The 20,504-nt window shown below is 43.7% G+C and overlaps 1 protein-coding gene across 1 annotated transcript in view; it reads left to right on the forward strand.

The window, feature by feature from the left end:
* Nucleotides 1-20,504, forward strand: part of LOC133128873 (F-BAR domain only protein 1-like) — a 53,981-nt gene that overhangs the window by 13,275 nt on the left and 20,202 nt on the right. The window contains exons 3-8 of the mRNA XM_061242678.1: nt 10,118-10,209; nt 15,636-15,710; nt 16,007-16,148; nt 17,635-17,787; nt 18,441-18,640; nt 19,112-19,145. Of these exons, the coding sequence (XP_061098662.1) occupies nt 10,118-10,209; nt 15,636-15,710; nt 16,007-16,148; nt 17,635-17,787; nt 18,441-18,640; nt 19,112-19,145 (696 nt within the window). The remainder of the gene's footprint in view (nt 1-10,117; nt 10,210-15,635; nt 15,711-16,006; nt 16,149-17,634; nt 17,788-18,440; nt 18,641-19,111; nt 19,146-20,504) is intronic.

Raw genomic sequence — 20,504 nt, forward strand, 5'->3', positions numbered from 1 at the left:
CTGTTTTTTTCCAGGGATTGGATATCATTAGTCACAGAGACAGTCGCACCTCTCTCTCTTCGGTTGGTGGTAAGTGGGGGTGTGTGAAGGAGGTGGAGGGTTGTAACCGATGCCTCTGCATGGGTATCTGACCACCCCCACCTCCTCCACACACACACACACACACCACCCTATTGTGAAAACTTTGGCTCGCCGTCAAAGCTGACTGTGTCAATTGAGCGACCGGGCCCCACTGTCTGTGTGCTGACCGAGGGCCTGGTCACGTGACCCCCCCCCCCCCCCCCCCGCCTTTGTGATGCGGGCCTCCGATTGTGCGGGGCTGGGGCGGAGGGGGAGGGCAGGCGGACCGCTCGGCTGAAATGTAAGATTCCTCCATTGTGTGGGACAAAGCCGGCCAAAGCCCCTTCTCGCCCGTTAAAGCGTCGGTGAGCTGCTGTATGGGGGTGGGGGGGTTGCAGGTTCATATCCTCGACATTGGGCCCCACTTCTCACATTAAGCTTCGGTTACAAAGCGGTCGCGGTACTTACATCGGCTTGCTTCAGTCCACCCTCACAAGGGTTATCGATTTCCTGAAATGCTGTAACCTCAGGGCGTTCCTGGGAATACTTTGCCTAATTGTGGTACATTACTTACCGCATTATAATTGCTACTTTCATTACATACTGGATAGTTTTATAATTACTCTTACGCCAGTGCTTAAGTGTGTCATTTCTCCACAAGATACCTAGCATGATCAAAACCCTTTACTTGTGATTTATGTGTAAATGGTAAATGGTTGGCTTTTATATAGCACCTTTATCCAAAGCGCTGTACAATTGACACACACCAACAGCGATTGGCTGCCATGCAAGGCACCAAACAGCTCATCAGGAGCATTTGGGGGTTAGGTGTCTTGCTCAGAGACACTTCGACACATCCGGGGCGGGATTGAACCATTAACCCCCCGACTGCCAGACGACTACTCTTACCGCCTGAGCGAATGTATGGAGACTTTTGAATATATTGGCTATATGGGGTATTTTGTAAAGCGTAATCTGCAATTGAGCCTAGGTGTGGATAGCAATACATAATAACGATAAAGGATTCAGATGAGTCAAGCAGCCAGTGCTGTCATAGGAAAACCCGTCGCGCTCAACCGGGCAGCCTGTGGATCTCCATACTTCTAACTCAATTTAAAAAACGAAATTCAATAGCCGTTTTTGCTTTCTAAGCCCATCAAACAACGTTAGAAACATTGCAAAGATATTGCGTCAGCCTTTTGCTTCGCGCTCCCGTTCTTCAGACTTAATAACTGGAAACGAGACGGGCGTCTTCGCCACAGACCGTCTGGCAGTCGTGGCTGAGAAAGAGAGGCTGGCACGTGCGAGACCGTTTGCGGGAATTATTGAGGAGTGGCAATTAATTTCGGCTCAGAGAGCAGAGCGCCAACTGCCACGACCAACTGCCAGGCACGGCGAAGGGTGCGGCGGTGGGCTGGGGCGGGGGGCCTAATCCTCCCTCCTCGCTCAGCCCCGTCTCAAACGCGATTTTGGATGGGGTGGAGTGTTACCTGCTGGATCTGCTGCAACCCAAATGCTTCTTGTTCTTCTTCGAAGCCTCGCCCCCCCCCCCCCTGGAGGTTTGGAGAAGGGGCAGTGTGTTTACGTCAAAGTTAACCTTACTCAAAGAAAGTCTGTCTGAAGTGTTTTAGTCTTGTATTGGGACTTGTCCTCGACTAAATTCAATTCTGAATGGAGATTCTACATACAAAATGCATCTTCGTCTCGGGCTACCCGGCTGTAAAATCGAGGTATGCCATCTTGACCAGCTGGAACATTGAGCTGGTCATAAGCTGGTCTAGCTGGGTATGAGCTGGTATGATGTCTCAGCTGGTAGCTGGTCACTTGTTACCTCATTTTCATACTGTGATTTTCAGAAAAAAATGAGATGACTAAATAAACATTGAGAGCAAATGTATTGAATTAAAAGCAGATCGTTTTCCTGTATGTTTGAACATAAAATATAGATCGCTATCGTTGTTATTTATTATATGCAGCCTTTTCCCCTCATGTTTATTAAGGGTACCGATACTGTATAAGGGCTTATTACTGAACCCACCGTACACAGCACTGCCTGTCTGCCAGCCCCATTCCGCAGGTGCAGCCGCCCCAGCAGGGGAAATGAAAATCTTTTTCTTTTGAAATGGCACTAGCATCCTGTAATTGTACTTATGTAAATGCGTCCCTGGGATTCAAGAAGAAGAAAAAAAACGTCTGGTTCTGGTGCCTGCCTCTCGCCTCCCTGTCTGGAATAACAGGGCGGCGGGAACCCGGGGGCACCCCGCTTAATTTAGACGAGGGAGCTTGGTGTCGCCGCGGATCGCCATCTCCGAATTAGATTAATGAAAAAACAGCGTAATGGTTCGCTGTTCTACTAGATAAAGGCACCGACTCGCCGCGCAAGGGATCCGGGGCGGTGATGTAAGGACGGGGGAAAGGTAATTCGAAAGGAGAGGTCCGTGCCGGGCCCTCTGGCTGGGGCGCGTCGCCCCGCCTGCCCGCTACTGCTGACTGCGGCTTTCTCCGGAGCCATTAATCACCGCGGTAACGGCGACTTGAGTGCAGCCGGCCCCCGCACGACGCTGTCTTACGCGGGCGGATTTTAATTAGCCTAGCGCTAAAGCCCAGGGAAATTGATCACTGTGATCGTCTGCATTGATTTTTATGGCCCCCGGTTGTGATATAGGATGTTTCGCTCAGGTGACCGTTAAGCACTGTCTTGGAGTAAACTGGCCCGATGCCCAAGCCCTAATCCAACTGCCCGGATGAAATTCTAAACTGATCTGGGGTCAGTGCTTGGGGCGGCGGTGGGGGCAGAGAGTGTGTGCATGAGCCTGATCCTGGGTCAGTAGGCCTACATGGGGCAACACAGGCAGTATGTTAAGTGACCTATTCACCCTGACTGCCTTTTTATGGTGGAGGCTTTAGAGAATTTGGGTCTAGACCGGTTGCAGACAGAGATGGGACACAACCCCAAAACGTGATATTGATAATCGGATGCCGTAACGCGATTCGAACGGCCTCTTAATCCTGAAGCTTTTTTCTTTTGCCGTATGTCTCACCTCATCATGTTACTGCGATCAAAGACCTTGGGTTTTATATGACTTCTGTTTCAACTTCACATTCCTCTGTAACTTAATATATGCCATCCCATTTACCAGTCCCAGAGAGGCCACAGTAGGGGGGGAGGGCCCTGTTTTTGGAGAAAGTGCTCCAGGTGTTGCCAGCGCCTGGCTACTGGCCAGTGCTTTTCAAGGGGACGGTCGTCATAACTGTGGGTCTCACTTTATAGTGCCTTTCATCTCATGATCTCAAAGCACTTCACAGTGAAGTGGGGGAAACTTCACACTCATCACAGCCATCAGCAATGTTTCTGAATGTAGTGAATGATTGAATTAACGAATGAACTGTCTATTCAAGTCCCGCTCACCTATAGTCCACGTACAATACAGCGGAGAGCTTCAAAGAACGCACATGAGAAGAGCACCTGGATAACGCGTTGGCAGAGCTTCAGTGCTCAGCATACATCAGCTGAGGTGAAGTAGAACTGGCAGTCGTTTCTGCAGTTAAACGCAGGGATTATTTTGGCTCTGCCAATTTCTTGTCTCCTTGGCTGAAATGGCGAGACTCGTTTGTGTTTCGAGGCTATTCATTTATGTTTCACCTCCTTATTCCTTTCCTCGCTCCTAGCTCCACCAATCGGGGGAGTTATGAAAAGGAAGTGAGAAAAGGAGGTGAAGGTGGTGGGGAATCGAGAAAACCTGAATTAACGTGAACGTCCTCGCTCCTTCATACGTTGGTTTGAAGCAGCGTCAGTTACAGACGTGGCAGATGCATTGCTAACGGGGAATCCACAGGTTGATCATTTACACGCTGCATTTGTGAAAAATACTTCCGCATGTTTACTGTCCGTGGTGTTTGCTTGCTCAAGAAATCGTGAAGAGCCTCATAGCTGCTCCTGGCCTCTAGCTCCTTGAAGCACATTCAACATTGATCCCCGGTGTAGCCACAATAATATCCACACAGCCGTTGGGCCTTTGAGCAAGGCCATTAACCCTGCATTGCTCCAGGGGAGGATCGTCTCCTGCTTAGTCTAATCAACTGTATGTTGTTCTGGATAAGAGCATCTGCCAAAATTCCATTAATGTAATGGACTTCGAGCAATTTCGGGGTCAGGCGAGGAACAAGAAATGAAGTGAAAATAAGCGATTGGAATGAGCCCTCTGGTCCGCCCACACTAATAAGAGACAGCTTTGAGGCTTAGAAACACTGTTCAGACTGACAGCACATCATCATCAGTTCATTCAATTCATCCGGACAGGCCCAACACTGACCTTCAGTCACACCACATTTATCTTGTAACACACGCTCACAATTAGTTCTCCCTGATTAAAGTCTTCCATGCAGGGTAGGCAGGCCTGCTAGCATTTCAGTTCTCACATTACTGCTTGAGCAGTAAAGTCATCGCTTGGTTATTTGAAATGTGCCACTTAAATAGATCGGCAATTAATCCACCCCCCACCCATCTGTCCATATCAGTATTCACAGATTTAATACAAGGATAGGAAGCACTATACAATGATTTACAGGTTTTCAGTTATTGACCTTGTAGGCTGCATTTAAAAGAACCGCTTTCTACGGTGATTGAAAGTGGGCAGATTTTATTAAGTTTAGAAAAGTCTGGGGCGTGAAACCATAGCAACACAGTTATCACTGTTTAATCAGAGCAGTCTCCTGTGTCATAATAAGCAGAGAAATACCAGGAAACGGCTGAATTGGTATCATGGAGCAGTTCAGCAGAAAATTGGTATGAGATTTTAACTTCCAAACGGGCTAAACAAGAAACCGGCCTAATACATCACCAGTGCGCATCCATACAGTTGCATTGTGGGGACTAACTATTTGAGCCAACAACCAAAAAGGGGAAAACAAAGGTCTGTGCATATGGGTATAGCAACTCCCTCACCTGTTCTTTCAGAGAAGACCCCTGCGATTACGTCCACTAATCTAGGGTATTTCAACCTCAGGGCCCCCACCCAGGCTCAAAGTGATAGGGTCCGCCATCGAGTTAAAAGGGTTACATTTAAAAAACCCTTTTTTTATATTTTTATTATATTGTGAAATATTTTCCCAAATCCAGTCATAACATACGAAATCTGGCCAGGCAACCTACAGTACCTTCAAGGACCTCCAGGGGTCCGCAGACCCCCTGCTAAGAAGCAATTTCAAATTCAATTCAAATTCAATTTCAATTTCACCGTGTTTGGCTGAAAGTCAATGCTAACACAAATCAGCACAATTTGTTCATCTTTTCCTGGTTGGTTCTAATGTTTAGGCTATAACATGAATATCTCTGTAGAGAAAGCGGCTTGATCAGAATAGCTTTTGTGATCATATCAATCTTACAATTATGCACTTGGGCTGGGGAGGCTGAAGTTGGCCCTTGGGTCTTGCTGCTATCCATGTGCCAGGGTTTTCAGGTTCATGTCAGTTAGATATACGCCTCCCCTCCACTCCTCTTTTAACTGTGTGTGCCTGTTGTGTGTGTCTGTTGTGTGTGTCAGTTGTGTGTGTCTGTTGTGTGTGCCTGTTGTGTGTGTCTGTTGTGTGCCTGTTGTGTGTGTCTGTTGTGTGTGCCTGTTGTGTGTGTGTCTATGCCGGTTACTCAGTGAAGATCTATGAAAAGAAAAGAAAAAAATCTTCAAAGAAATAAAACATCCTGTATAGTTCATACTACTCAATTGGAGTGAATGAGCTGACATATCATATTCACCCTTCTTTGGTTTCACTATAGTAAGTAGATTTTCACTGCATTGTGATTTAATTCACATTCACACTTGGTCTGACCCTTTGAAAGTAACTGCCTAGACAAAGTAAACATATCATACAGTGTAATATCATATGTAATTACAGTAGCCTTCACTTTGAAAGGTGCCAAAAGTATTTCATTATTTTAGCTTTGTTTCCTAGCTAAGCTACTTCGAGGCATAATTATATTTGAGTTAATCCATTTTATTTTTCATTATGTGAACCGACGTGACAAGATTTGATAAATTGTTGCCTTGAACTTGTGAGTTTGTGGATATTTTACATTTGAAAAAAAACTGCCATACACTGCAAATTTCTCTCAGCAAATGATCTCAGTACTTCCAATGAAAAATGGAAGTGTTTTATATTTGTATTGCTGTTTGGTTTGTTCAGTTGTATTTGAATAGACTTTTACATCAGATGTGTTCCATATTTGTTTGCGATAACTGTAATTGGAACTGTAGAACATTCAGACAAATCTAAAGCTCAAAATTCCCTACTGTATAGCTAGACCTTGCTAAAGTAATTAGCCTCATTTATGCCTGTGTGTATGGTGTCGGGGTGTTGTAATTAAAAGCAGATGATTAGATGAACACACAGCCTGTTGAAATGGGAGAGTAATTTGCAGATGCTCTCTTGGGTAGAGAGAGAGGTCGGCTGGCTGGGGAAAACCTGTGACAGATGAGAACGGTACTGGCCGTGTCTGATTCTCTGTAGATCTGGAGCATGGGTGGTTCATTTGGTCGGCTGGCTGGGGAAAACCTGTGACAGATGAGAACGGTACTGGCCGTGTCTGATTCTCTGTAGATCTGGAGCATGGGTGGTTCATTTGTTCAGGATATTGGTGGCTATTATTCTTTCTTTTTCAAAAAATTTCAATTTGTAATAATCTATTATTATTCTGAGGACCAGTTTTACAGACACTAAATTAAGTTTTGTATGACGAATCTCCATTCAAAATGTAATTTATTCTTAGTCCGCGTCTGTGAAACTGGCCCTTAACCATGTTCCTTTAGAACAGAATGAAGACTCCTCTGCCAATTCCCTGCCCCACAACATATCTGGTTCCTTCATCAGTGATGGCCATTTTTGATTCATTAGTTAGTGATGATCCGCAAAGCTATCAACAATATTTAGCTGATACATTTACTTGTTTTTTTGAGCTAGGGTTAGCATAATTCTCCATGATTGACACTTAAAAAATTTACCGAAGTCTTTTTTTAATGTTTTGGATAAATAACCACAGGCACAAGTTTTACCTTGGATGCGGGTATCATGTTTTGGAGACCAGGCTATGGACTCAACAGTATGATTGATTCCCTTAACTAGGGAGCCCTGACCTGCGTTCAATGGCAAACGTTAGCTAACAGTTTGAAAAGGTAGTGTGTGGGAAACAAAAATGGCTGCTGATGGGGAAAATACAGAGAGAACAAAAGTTGACTATTATTTGACTGTTGTATTACACTTTACACTATACACTTTAATCAGTGCAATATTTGGTGTTACCTTTAAAAATAAATAACAGGTAAGCAACAAATCAGCTAGCTGGCATTGTTAGATGCATCCGTTTGTAATGAATATGCGTTGGCGGAGAACTAAATGGAATGTTCATTTACAATCGTTAAACAGTATCTGTTTGTTGCAAACATAGTTTGCTGTGAACATTTGCTGTCTTGAACGCACATTAGCTTAGCAAGTCGTATCTCTTATAATGTGGAGCATCTACAAAATGCAGCTTGAACCTCACAGCAGGCTTACCCTTGCCTGTTACACTTCTTCCATGAACTATAGCTGTCAGTTATGCTTTGTGTGTGTTTACATATAGACACTGACACACAGACACACAGTTCTTTATGGCTAACAGTTCTCTTACAGGGACTGTATGGGTTGTTTGGTGAACTGGGCAGTAATAATAATAACTTTATTTATGTAGCATTTTTCGAGCAGACAGCACAAAGTACTTTACAGCAGTAAAAAGAAAAACCATAAAAATACACACAATGCCACAAAGGATAAAACAATACTACACATAGACCGGAATACACAATAAATAGGAATACACAATAGATCAAATAAAAGTATAACACTGCTTTCTTGGGGCCATGGATTTTCAGCTGGGAGTCCCGGGCTGGAGGCCAGTGGAGAAGCAAACAGTGTTACAGTCGATGAGGGAGCTGAAGAGGCATAACATGCAATACAAATTAATTGCTCGCATCCTCTATTCCACGCCATATCTGCACATTACATAAGCACAACATTATACATCATCTGGCCTTTTATTTTAAGTATCATTATGAATATTTTTGTGCTAAGATGCTGAAGGAGAGCCGACCTTTAGTTAAACAATGGCCAGCAAGCCGCCCACTAACTTCGTCGTATTTAAATAGAAACGAGTGCTTCTTCAGGCTGATCTAAATTCAGGATATTAAGTAGGTGCATAATTAACTATTTTGGTGTGTGTGTGTGGGGGGGGTGTCTGTACTGTATGTGTGTGTGTCTGTGTGTGTGTGTGTGTTTATGAGTGCTTGTATCTCTGAGTGGGCTTGCTCATCTCTGTCCCTGGAAAAATCATGCTCGTAGCATTTCACTGCAAAATGTGGGCTGTCTGACCTGCTGTATAAGGACAGAGAACACACTCCTCCACAGTGATTCAGAAGAGTATTCATTTTTCATTCATGTATATTGCGTAGATAATGCGGTATTTCCAGATCTGAACTTCAGGGATATGCATTGGAAAGCTGAACTCCATTCGGTACTAATGCTGAACTGAAGCCAGGTGCTATGGTCAGACAAGAACCAAATTGAGCTTGGCTAAGGCACACCATTGGTGGGTTTGGCATTAGAATAAAAACACTTACAGTCCGCTCCAGAATTATTGGCACCCTTAATAAAAATGGAGAAAAAGACTGCATATAATAAACAACATGGATAACGATTTATATTTTATATTCAAACATACAGGAAACCATACTTAAACCACCCTGTCTGCCACCAACAATCATTCCAAGGTCAAAGTCCCTTAGATCAATTTTTTTCCCCATTCTGATGGTTGATGTGAACATTAACTGAAGCTCCTGACCCCCCTATCTACATGATTGTGTGCATTGCACTGCTGCCACACAATTGGCTGATTAGATAATAGCATAAATAAGTAGGTGTAATAAAGTAGAAATGTTCCTAATAAAGTGCTCAGTGAGTGTATATGAGTTAAGGCAGTCCTTTGGGGTGGACGTGTGAGGGGGCGATACATCTGTGTCCAGGTTAGAGAGGGGGATCTACAGGGCTGTGAGTTGTGTCATTTTGCAGAAGGACACGGCCCCTGGTTTGCTCCACAGGGCCTCAGGACCCCATGTTGAGATCCAGCCTGCTCGTATGTGCAGTCTCATCACGTACGCTTTTGGCACTCCTGAGTGCACTCAGGTAGAACTGATGGAGATGGCGGTTCAGCCAGTTTTAGTGAAAGGCGGAAATCCCCTCTCCGAGTCTGACATGTGTTCAGGTCCTTCTAGTATGAGGGAATGTATTCTCCACATTTATAGCAATGCATGTTCACATTTCAGACACGCATACATGCACACACACATGCACACATCTAGGGTATACACTCAGTGAGCACTTTATTAGGTATTTATTCGACCTATTTTTCGACTTATTGGTAACACTTTACAATAGGGTTACATGAATTGGCATGAAGTAATGTTGTTGTTAACCATCTACCACCTGAAAAGTTAAGCTGTTCAGCTTTGTTTCTGTATTTATCATGAATATATGCTAACAACTACATTAGTTCATGCCGAACTTCATATTGGAATGAGAAAACCAGTTAATGTATGTATTAATGCTTAACTAATTATAAGTTCATCTTATGGTTTGCTAATGTATAAATATTCATGTAACTAATACGTTAGTGAGGAGTTAAGAAATACATTAACTAATGAAAAGTAAATTTCATTTTTAATGAATGCATTTGTAAATCATTCATTCATGTTAACAACTACATTAGTTAATGCCAATTCATGCGACCATATTGTAAAGTGCTATCGACTTATTAAGTCTTCTGCTGCTGTAACCTATCCACTTAAAGAGGTTTGACGCGTTGTGTGTTCGGAGATGCTCTTCTGCACACCACTCTTCTGCTCTTCAGAAACAGCTCCTTCTGCAATTGACTTTGACAACTCATATTTATTCATTAAGCTACAGAGGAGGCTTGTATACAGAAAGCAGACATCTCGCCAGCAGAAGATCTGAGCTAGCGTGTGTTGTGTTGCAGGGGGAGAAGAACGCGGGATTCGATGTGCTTTACCACAACATGAAGCATGGACAGCTTGCCACCAAAGAGCTGGCAGAGTTTGTGCGAGAGAGGTAAGGAGAGAGAGGGGGGAGGGAGGGAGGAGTGTTGTTTGGGCGGCAGACTGTTCGTGGGAGAGGTGGGGGAGGGCAGAAGAGGAGCGAGGGGGGGGTTAAATATCTGTGCGAAAAACACGAGCGAGTTCAGTGTCCTCTTGATTAACACCTCTGGAGACAAGCATGTCTTAATTGGCTCATTTTGATAACCTTCCTCTCATAAGTTGTCACATGCCGTTAATTGATTTGACAGCGCATTCTCCGCATGCTAAGAAGTGAGCCGCTTGCTTGAAACACTTACATTGGCACAAAGAAGCGTGTAATTCATCCACTTTTGTTTCGCCTCATTTAAAATACAGAGCCGACCTAGCTGTCAAAAACTGAGGCCAGAGAGGAATTCAATTTTATCGATTCCACCTCCCTCCTGGCAGCCGTGTGTTAGAATACAACACAATATGACTTAATTTTCCTTTACCTCTCACCTGTTTGTGTATTATTTGCTTGTTATTTTTATATATTATATGTTTTCATAAGGTTTTTTTCTAGACTGTAGAAAATCATGTTTTAATGAGCAAAGGTAGTGTACAGGGATGTCTGTGGAATCTGTGGAATCAATTTTGAAAATTTCCATTTATTGTCATCAGACCTGGGTCAAATATGCTATTGTTTAGGATTCAAATACATTTCTGTGCTCAATTGATCTTGCCTGGGGTAATTGAGCCAACCAAGAGGACCAGAAGGTAGGGTTTGCACTTTTTGAGAGCATTTCATAGTTTCCAATACACCAGACAAGCTCAGTAAAGTATTTGAACCCAAAACAATTACATAATTTGAGTCTGATTGTCATACCATTCCTTTGGGTCAGCCCAGCTTTTTGTAATTTCTCATTTTCATTGCCTGCCGCTCACCTCAGAAAGACCCACAACAAGTGTCTCCCCTGCCCTGTCTGACTGCATGGCAGGAGCGTGAATGGGCAGAGGGTGAGATTGATGGAAGCTCTGGGCTCAGATGGTGGGTGTCTGAATAATAATAATACCACTCCTGCCTCTGGGACTTTCCGCATTGTGCTTCCCAGGCACCAAGACTATCGGTTGGTCTGTAATTAAGTGGAACGGTTGACTTAATTACCCTAATTACATCTGCTTAAACCGGGTGCCTCGGAGTCCTCTGTCACCGCATGAGCGGATGGGATGAGATTGTGCTGGCTCCGTTGTCACAGTGCCATCAGGGCACCGAAACACATTTTCCGCCATTTCCAGCTCCTATTTCCAGTGCCAGCCATTGACTGCAGGCCAATGCCATCTATCGCATTACCATTAGGGTTAAATGCATAATGGTTTGGATTCAGATACTTTTATAGGCTTTACTGAGTGTATCCGGTATATTGGAACTTATGAAGTACTCTAAAAAAAGTGTATACCCCGCCTTCTGGTCCTCTTGGTTGACTCAATTGCACCAGCCAAGATCAACCGAGCACAGAAGTATTTGAATCCAAAACAATTACATATTTGACTCAGGACTGAAGTGAATGTGAATGGAGCGTTCATCCTGTGCTATCGCCCTGTGAAACTCATTTTGGGTTAAGTTAAATGTTTATGTACCTTTCTGATGAGGCGTGAAATACAGGTAAGTGGGTGACCTCTGCCAAATTGCGAGTATGTCGAATTAGCAGTTACAGTGTGAATCAGAATAATTGTGTAATAGCTTTCTGTGCTGCTTGAGTTTTGTTTCACTTGAAGGTTAGTGTCTCTAATTTTGGAATCACCAGCTGTACATTTTGTACTTTTGTATCATTGCTCTCACTCACCAGTTTGCCAGTTATCATTTTCATGGTGGACGCCATGCTGTGTGTTATTTGGGTGCTAATGAGGGATTTGTGCAACTCATGTTGGCAAAACATATTAAGATTTACACTTATTTGGTATTTATTAGACTCATTTTTAGATGTATTGGTCTTCTGCAGCTGTAGCCTATTCACTTCAAGGTGCAACGTGTTGTCTGTGCAGTGATGCTCTTCTGAAAACCACTGTTGTAACACATGGTTATTTCAGTTCTGTTTTCCCTTGCTGCCAGCTTGAACCAGTCTGGCCATTCTCCTCTGACCTCTCTCATTAACAAGGCATTTTCACACACAGAATTGCCACTCACTGGATGTTTTTTGTTTTTCTCACCATTCTCTGTAAACTTTAGAGACTGCCCCTCTGGCACCAACTATCATTCCGTGGTCAAAGTCACTTAGATCACATTTCTTCTCCATTCTGATGTTTGGACTGAACAACAACTGAACCTCTTAACTGTGTCTACATGCTTCTACTCATGGAGTTGCTGCCACATGATTGGCTGATTTGATATTTGCATTAACGATTGGGTGTACATAGTGTACCTAATAAAGTGACTGAGTATACACTATGTGTCTGGTGAGAGTACTAGGGTGCATATGGAGCAGTAACCCTGCTCTGGAGTCAAATGTGTCCTGCTGCAGTTGATTGATTCAAAAAGACTGAATCTGAGTTTTCTGAATCTGGACGGTGAAACGTGAATATCTCTTGCACATGGTCACCTGCGTTCACAAACACTAATTATACAGCTGGAAAAAGCAAAACCCTAAGACATCTCTAGCACTCCAGGGCCAGGGTAAACTCATCCTTGCCTACACATTACTGCTTTCTCCTGATTTAGATGTATGACTGTGAAACCCATGCCCTGGTGAGCTGCAACTCCTTTCAAACAGCAGCCAGCCTTGTGTGTGTGACATTGAACAGCATAAACAAATCATTGCCCATGTGTAAAATCTAGCTTTGACCAGCTTGAAATGACCAGTTACCTGCTGTTTCAAAACATAGCTTGAGCTGGTCAAACCATGTTGACTATGGAACTGGTCTGAACTGGTCGAAAAGCTACCCGCAGTTTCAGAACCTAGCTTGACCAGTTTTTTCAACAGGGTGATGTTGAAACACACTAAATCGCTTTGGATTAAAAACATTTGCTAAATGACTAGAATCTGACACCCACTATGTAGACTAAAGCTCAGCCTGTGCTGTGTTTAGCCACTAAAATGGTGTGTAATAGTTTGCACAGTTGGAATTATGCTCAACAAATTGCCAAACTGTTACATGATAAAAGCACCAAATTTGGTCAGATACTCCCTGGGATGTATACAACCATCTCAGAAGGGGTGCCCAAAATATCAGTGCTTTTTAGGTCGAACAGCAGCCATTTTGAATTTGTTCAACAACTTAGTACTTGTTTAAGATTTTATGGGCATCCCTTCTATGTCTTAGAATCACCTAAGGTAACGATTTTGAAGCTTTTATCCACCACATCACGTTTTTTTCTCTTAATTTCCCCTACTAAGAGAACATTTGCAAGACTTTCAGACCCTCAAAGGTACAATACATGTCAGGATTTGGGGCATTATTGGGGCATAATTCAATTAGTAGCAAATAAAACCTGCTTCAAATGTAAACTGGTAATTGTGAGAGAAATTAGATGACTTAAGCAGATGAAATAATTGTGTTTGCCTCCTCTGACCTTCATTGTAATTGTTGGAAATGTGCTGAGTCTGACTGAGTCCATTTCTCCCATATTTTTCCATTTTAATGAGGTGTCAGCAGGAGCACCTCAGGCAAGAAGCAATGCTGATGGTGTGAAAATCTGTGGTGAGAGAGCTTCCAGCATGACAGGGAGGAATCGTACATGGAGGCTTCCCATAATCCTTTGCATTGTTTTGGTTTTGGTACGGAGGAGCAGAGAGGCCTTGTTATCCTGGTCTGCTACCAAAACGGTCTGGATTACTTTCCATTTCTGCAAATTTGGAGCCCAATGACAATATAGTCCTATCGATGGATAAACAATTTGTCAGCTTGGCTGAAGGCGGGCTAGCGCGTACCACCTCCTACAAGGTTATGGCCGCCTGTTGCTTCTGTTTTTAATCTGCTGTCATTCAGCTGAGATGCGCAGTCATTGCACTGAGCAACTGCCTTTCTTGTGGAGCTGCAGCAGGCAGACCACAGGCATTCAACAGACTTTAGGAGTTAGTGAATGCACAATCAGGCTGCCTCTTGGCCTGTGAAATGAGTGCACACTTCTAACAACGCTAGGGGAAATGGCAGTTGGAATAGGTCAAGTGCCGGTCTCTGAAGAGCAGATTTAGTCAGCATTGACCTTTAACTTTTTCACACAAACACATTTTGTCATGTTCAGGCCAGAAATCACCAGACTTAACTCACCAAACTGATTGTAAAAAAATTATTTTAAGACTAGAAATAAAACATTCCAAAGCACAGGTCGGGTCAGGTCACAACTCAGACTTCTCCTGGCTTCAAGCCTTTACTTCACATATAACCAATGGAAAATAAGTTAATTTTTGTCAAGGCAAGGTAGTTTGTTTCAAATTTAATTTCCTCCATTCACAGTTGAACGCTCACATGAAGGGAATTCTTTCTTTCCCTGACATTTGAAGGAACGGTGCAGTAATTTGCTGAAATTAACTATTTATTATTTAGACGCCATCTGCACCAAATATGTGCAGCAAATTATTAACAGCAGGTCTCTTATTCATTTTTGTTCACTTAGTTTGCAGATTGTTAATGCAGTGTGTTTTGTATTATTGTTTACATTCCCTATATTTTAGAGTCTGTCACTAAAGTAATTGCCTGGATTGGGATAATGACTCATTTTTTTAAACTATTTGTTCGCTTTTCTTTCACTAATTTTGAATGGAATATTGTGCTTGTCACCTCAGATACCTTCTCCCATGGAAGGAGCACTGCAGCTGTAAACCATGCAATCTTCTGATACATTCGCCCAAAATATAGTGACTATTTATATTACTTCAGGGGGGTATTTCACTAAGCAAAATGACTGAGTTACTCTGAATAAAACCCGGAACAGCTCTTTTTACTTCAGTCCATGTTCCAGTTCTATGAGGGTTCTGGGTTTTACTTTGTGCACTTATCCAGCTAAGTCAGTAATCCTGCTTTGTAAAATGGGGCCCTGGCAAACGGTACTACAGCAGGACCGGCACCAATCAGAAAAAACAGCAACCAGTTGCCAGTGGGTGTCCGCCCACGTGAGAGAAGCTAACCCTGAACACCTGGTGGACTTCTCCCCACCCTACCCCTGGTGGAATGAAGCCAGTTCTGTCCCTCACCTTTAGTTAAAGTGATGATAACTGTCTAAAGCACCAAATAACTTTAATGCAGGGATCATCAAATCCAGCCCTAGTTTCCCTTTCTCCTGGGTAATTAACTGAACAATTAGTGCTACTGATTGGCCAGACTGTCTTCATGTCTGACTTCCAGATAAAGGGAGGGTGGAAGACCAGCAGTTCTGGACCATGATTTGATCCCTGCGCAAATGTATCGCATTGGGATGTCTGTGATTGGCCACCCAGTGAGGTACTCCACTGCAATTGGCTGGTTTTGTGTGTGTGTGCCTTACAGGGCAGCCATCGAAGAGACATACTCCAAGTCCATGAACAAGCTGGCCAAGATGGCTTGCAACGGAAGCACGTTGGGGTAAGTGACAGGCGTGATTAATGCACTTACCGCCAGCAGTGCTCCCCCCAGTGAATTACTCTGCTAGCTTGTTGTGGTACTGTTGGGGTTGACAGACAAGATGCATTTTAAACAAACAAGGGTTAGAAGTGCAATAAGAAGTTATTGCAGGACACTGCAGTTTGAGCAAACAGAAACTAATATAAGCACAAGCTAATATTTTACTACTTCAGAGGAGGAAAAAAAGTCACATTCCAAGACTAAAACGAGTGTTAAGACAGTCATGTGTGTCCTTCCTTCCCATCCATTTCTCCCAGGACCTTTGCCCCCATGTGGGATGTTTTCCGCGTTTCGTCAGACAAGCTGGCCCTCTGCCACCTAGAGCTAATGAGGAAGATGAACTCCCTCATCAACGACATCAACAAGTATGGAGAAGACCAGGTCAAAATGCACCGCAAGGTAAAAGACCTGTGCTGTAAGGGGCTTGTCATGGTTTCTCTCCCCTGCTAATCCAGGATTAGTTAAACCATACATTGTGACCCCTCAACGTCTTTGCCAAAGGTGGGGAAACCAATCCAATTATAATCCAGAGACAGAGCATCACTGCAACCGACGACAATGGATATCTCTGGTCACAGCGACATTTGGTTTATACTCTGGGTGGCTGGAGTGCTAAGGACAATGCCGCAGTCTATGTTGGGCAAGAATAGAACTTTCACAAATGTTCTGTGATTTCAGTTAAGCGACACTCTGAACTGAACTATAAACTCGCCTTAACGTGGCCCATTAGAGACAAGAATTAGGAAGAAGCCATTTGTTGCTTTTCACTTTCCACATTCACACACACACATTCACAAGCACACCTATGCATAATGTGACCTATAGTATCCCACGTTTTCCCTTCAAACAATTACACCAACTTAATACTATATTGCCTAGTTAAATCTGCAAACCGCTTTGCTCTCATGTTTTGCTCCTTAATGGTAAATGGTAAATGGTTGGCTTTTATATAGCGCCTTTATCTAAAGCGCTGTACCATTGATGCTTCTCATTCACACACACACTCACACACTGATGGCGATTGGCTGCCATGCAAGGTGCCGACCAGCTCGTCAGGAGCATTTGTGGCTTAGGTGTCTTGCTCAGGGACACTTCGACACAGCCCGGGCGGGGGATCGAACCGGCAACCCTCCAACTGCCAGACAACTGCTCTTACTGCCTGAGCCATGTCGCCGCCATTGTTAATATAGCAGCATCCCCTTGTGTTACATGTGGACTACAGCGCAGCATAGTTTGAAATGTCATTAGAACTGATTCAATGTGCTTTACTGGTTCTTTCATTGAGAACTTTCTTCACTACGCCCAGTGCAGTGTGATAGGCAGTCCATTATATCTGTAGCCACCACGCTATGACTAACAAGTGGACAATGCAGGCTGCAGATGAGTGCTTGAGCTGTCATCACTTAAATTGAGCAGCTCAAACCACCACATGAATGAAAGCCTTCTATATCCGGCACTGGGCTAACGTGGTACAGATAGATAACATATTTGTTTTTCCATGATTATGGCCCCTTTTATATCCTATACACCCATGTGCAAAAAAACAGACATACAAGAAACATATATGGTGTATACAGAAAATATTAAAAAAAAGATACAGTATGTGTTATAGAACTGCCATTTATAATTCTTACATGAATTAATTCGTTTTTTAACATACAGTATACGGCACCTCAGAATTGAACTTTATATTGAGATCATAAGAATTGTATACATATGTCTTGATATGTAAAAGGGGCCATAATGATGTGAAAAATGTTTGTTTGTTTTCTACATATTTCATGTAGTAAAACATGCTAATAAATGTATATGGTTTCCACAAACCATTTGTATGTGGGAGTGTTGGCTGTAATGGGCCTGAAGGCGGTCGTCTCCGCTCCTCCAGACCAAGGAGGAGGTGGTGGCCACACTGGAGTCGGTGCAGATGCTGCAGGTCCAGAACGGACAGCTGCAGAAAGCCCGGGAGAACTACCACAGCAAGTGCTCGGACGCCGACCGTCTGCGCAGGGAGGGAGCCCCGCAGAAAGAGCTGGAGAAGGTGCGTGGACTGGACGCAACGCTCGGTGCCAAACGCTGTTTCTTTCGGTTCAGTCCTTTTACATTCACTGTAGATACAGCTTGTGTGGTTTTTTCGCCCTCAACACCACCGTGGGGGCAGACGGCTCTGTTTTTCTTGATCTTACTACTGAAGTTACCTCCGTTGCTATCCTCGAAACATCTTGCTACTCATGAATCCCTTCTTTGACCGGTCTCTTTGTTATTGTAGAGTCATGAACACTGACATTAGCTGAGGCTAGAAATGCTTGCAGGGCTATGGATGTTCTTCTGGGATCACATTTCTTCTCCATTATGATGTTCTGACTACTATGTGTGAAAATCCTGCCCCTCTGGCACCAGCAATCATTCCATGGTCAAAGTCACTTAGATCACATTTCTTCTCTATTCTGACATTTGGTCTGAACAATTTGACCATGTTTGCTTTTATGAATTGAGTTGCTGCCACATGATTGGCTGAGTAGATATGTGCATTAACAAGTTGCTGTACAGGTCTACCTAAAAGTGGTCACTGAGTGTACAGTATACAGTATGTCCCCAAAACCCTCCCTCCTTTAAATTTTGGTTGTATACCATCCCTCTCTCCATCATTCCCTCCCTCCCTCTCTGCCCACTACCTCTCTCCCTGCTCCCCAGGCGGAGATGAAGTCAAAGAAAGCAGCAGAGTCCTTCAGCTCCAGCGTGGAAAAATACAACCGTGTGGGCGGAGACTTCGAGCAGAAAATGTCCGAATCGGCACAGGTAAGGGGCGGGGGCTGCAGGCAGGGTCCAATCAGTGGAGGCTGGAGGCTTGTGACACTGCGGGTGGGGAGGATCTGGCTGGAACAGGGAGACAGGCGAGCCGTTTGAAGTCCTGCATTAATGAATTATTGAGATCAGACCTTTATGGGAGCCCTGACCCTGCTGTGTCAGTTCACAGTTTGATAGCATAGTGTTCAAACTCATGGTGTTGTGGAGCGCTGTGTCATAGGTTATACTTGGGCAGTGTGAGCAGTGGGTTCAGACAGTCTTGTTCATGCTTTCAAACTGCTTTCAGGAGTCTTTGGGTTGTGCCGTACAGACCTGGGTCAAATATGTCATTGTTTCGGATTCAAATACTTTTGATCTCGGCTGGTGCAAATCGAGCCAACTAGAGCACCAGTTGGTGGGGTTTGCACTGTTCTAGAGTATTCCATAGGTTCCAATACACCACACAAGCTCAGTAAAGCATAGAAAGGTTTGAATCCAGAACAATTATGTATTTGACCCAGGTCTGGTGCATAAGCAAGAAGTTTTCATGTGAGGGTGAGACTTCTTGTAACCTCAAGCTCCTTTCAGATGCTCACCGCCCATTGGGTGCAAGTGAGCCCAAGCAGATTTTCCCTCCAGTGTGTTTGTCCAGCTCGGCCAAGGATTTGTGGATTTCACATCACCTGTCACATTTCCAAAAGGACAAAACTCGTTAGCTCGTTGGCCATGATCCCTAGCAAATGATGAGATGGTGTGGGTTCAGCGTCCCAGTGAGGAAACCCTTAATCTTGATATTTGGGGTGAAGTATGAAAGCTGTTATATTTGCAAGGCTTTGTCAGCAATGGATAGGCGTACAGCAATAACACCGGGAAGGTGATTAACAGGTTTTTCTGGGCGAGTGAAGTTGCTGTGTGCACAGCAAAGAACTGACACACAACAAAGCATCCTCTGTGTTTTCTACCATGAGAATGAACTTCAATTTGTAATACTTGTATTAGTCTTCTGAGGTTATCCCTGGTACATCTAATATGGTACAGGATACAGACTGGTAGCCTTGCCTGTTAGCCTGTATTCTGGGATATTTCTACTTCTTCGTGTGTTTCTGGAACATTCCCAGTATCTGTGGGAGTCACAGCCTGCTGTGCTGAAGAGGACTAAAACAGGTACGGAAGCAGAGGGAAAAAGGAACCAGACCCACACTCACTTGTCCCCATACCTTGGTGAAATACGTAGTTGTTTTGGATTCAAAATACTGTTCTGCTCCATTGATATTGTCTGATGCAATTGAGCCGACCAAGAGAACCAAAAGGTAGGGTTGGCATTTTTCAAAGATTTTTCATATTTCATAGGTTCCAATACACCGCAAAAGCTCAGTGAAGCATGGTAATGTTTTTTGAATCCAAAACAATTTCGTATTTGACACAGGTCTGCTTGAATCCACTTGCACTTGGACTCCCAAGTATGAGAGTGATTTAAGTGTCCAGTGTCCCAGCTTGTTGTAAAGAAGAGGTTAAATATAGTTTGGTTTAGTGACAGCTATCCTGTAGATTCAGTAACGGGCAGCCCTGCTTTGTTTTTTTTCCCCCCTCAGAATGTGGGCGTCACCATGGCGACCCTCGCTGTTTCCAGGGAGACCCTCCAACAAAATGCATGAACACTGCTATTTATACGTGACATAATGATGATAGCCCTTGTAGCAAAGTAATGTACGTCATTTCACGTATTTCTAAAACGGTACGTGATATTATAAATGTAGGTAGCTGTATTCACTAAGGATCTGGACAGGTGTAATTAAGCTGTTCAGCAACAAAAATTCAGCCCAGCAAACCACATCAATACCCTTCTGTCCTGCGGTTCTTATACAGGGAGCTCCATAATGTTTGAGACAGACATATTTGGTTCTGTACTCCAGAATTTTCAATTTGTAGTCAGACAATTCACATGAGGTTAACATGCACATTCAGCTTTCA

Source organism: Conger conger, chromosome 5 (genome assembly GCF_963514075.1).
Source record: "Conger conger chromosome 5, fConCon1.1, whole genome shotgun sequence".
NCBI lineage: Eukaryota > Metazoa > Chordata > Actinopteri > Anguilliformes > Congridae > Conger > Conger conger.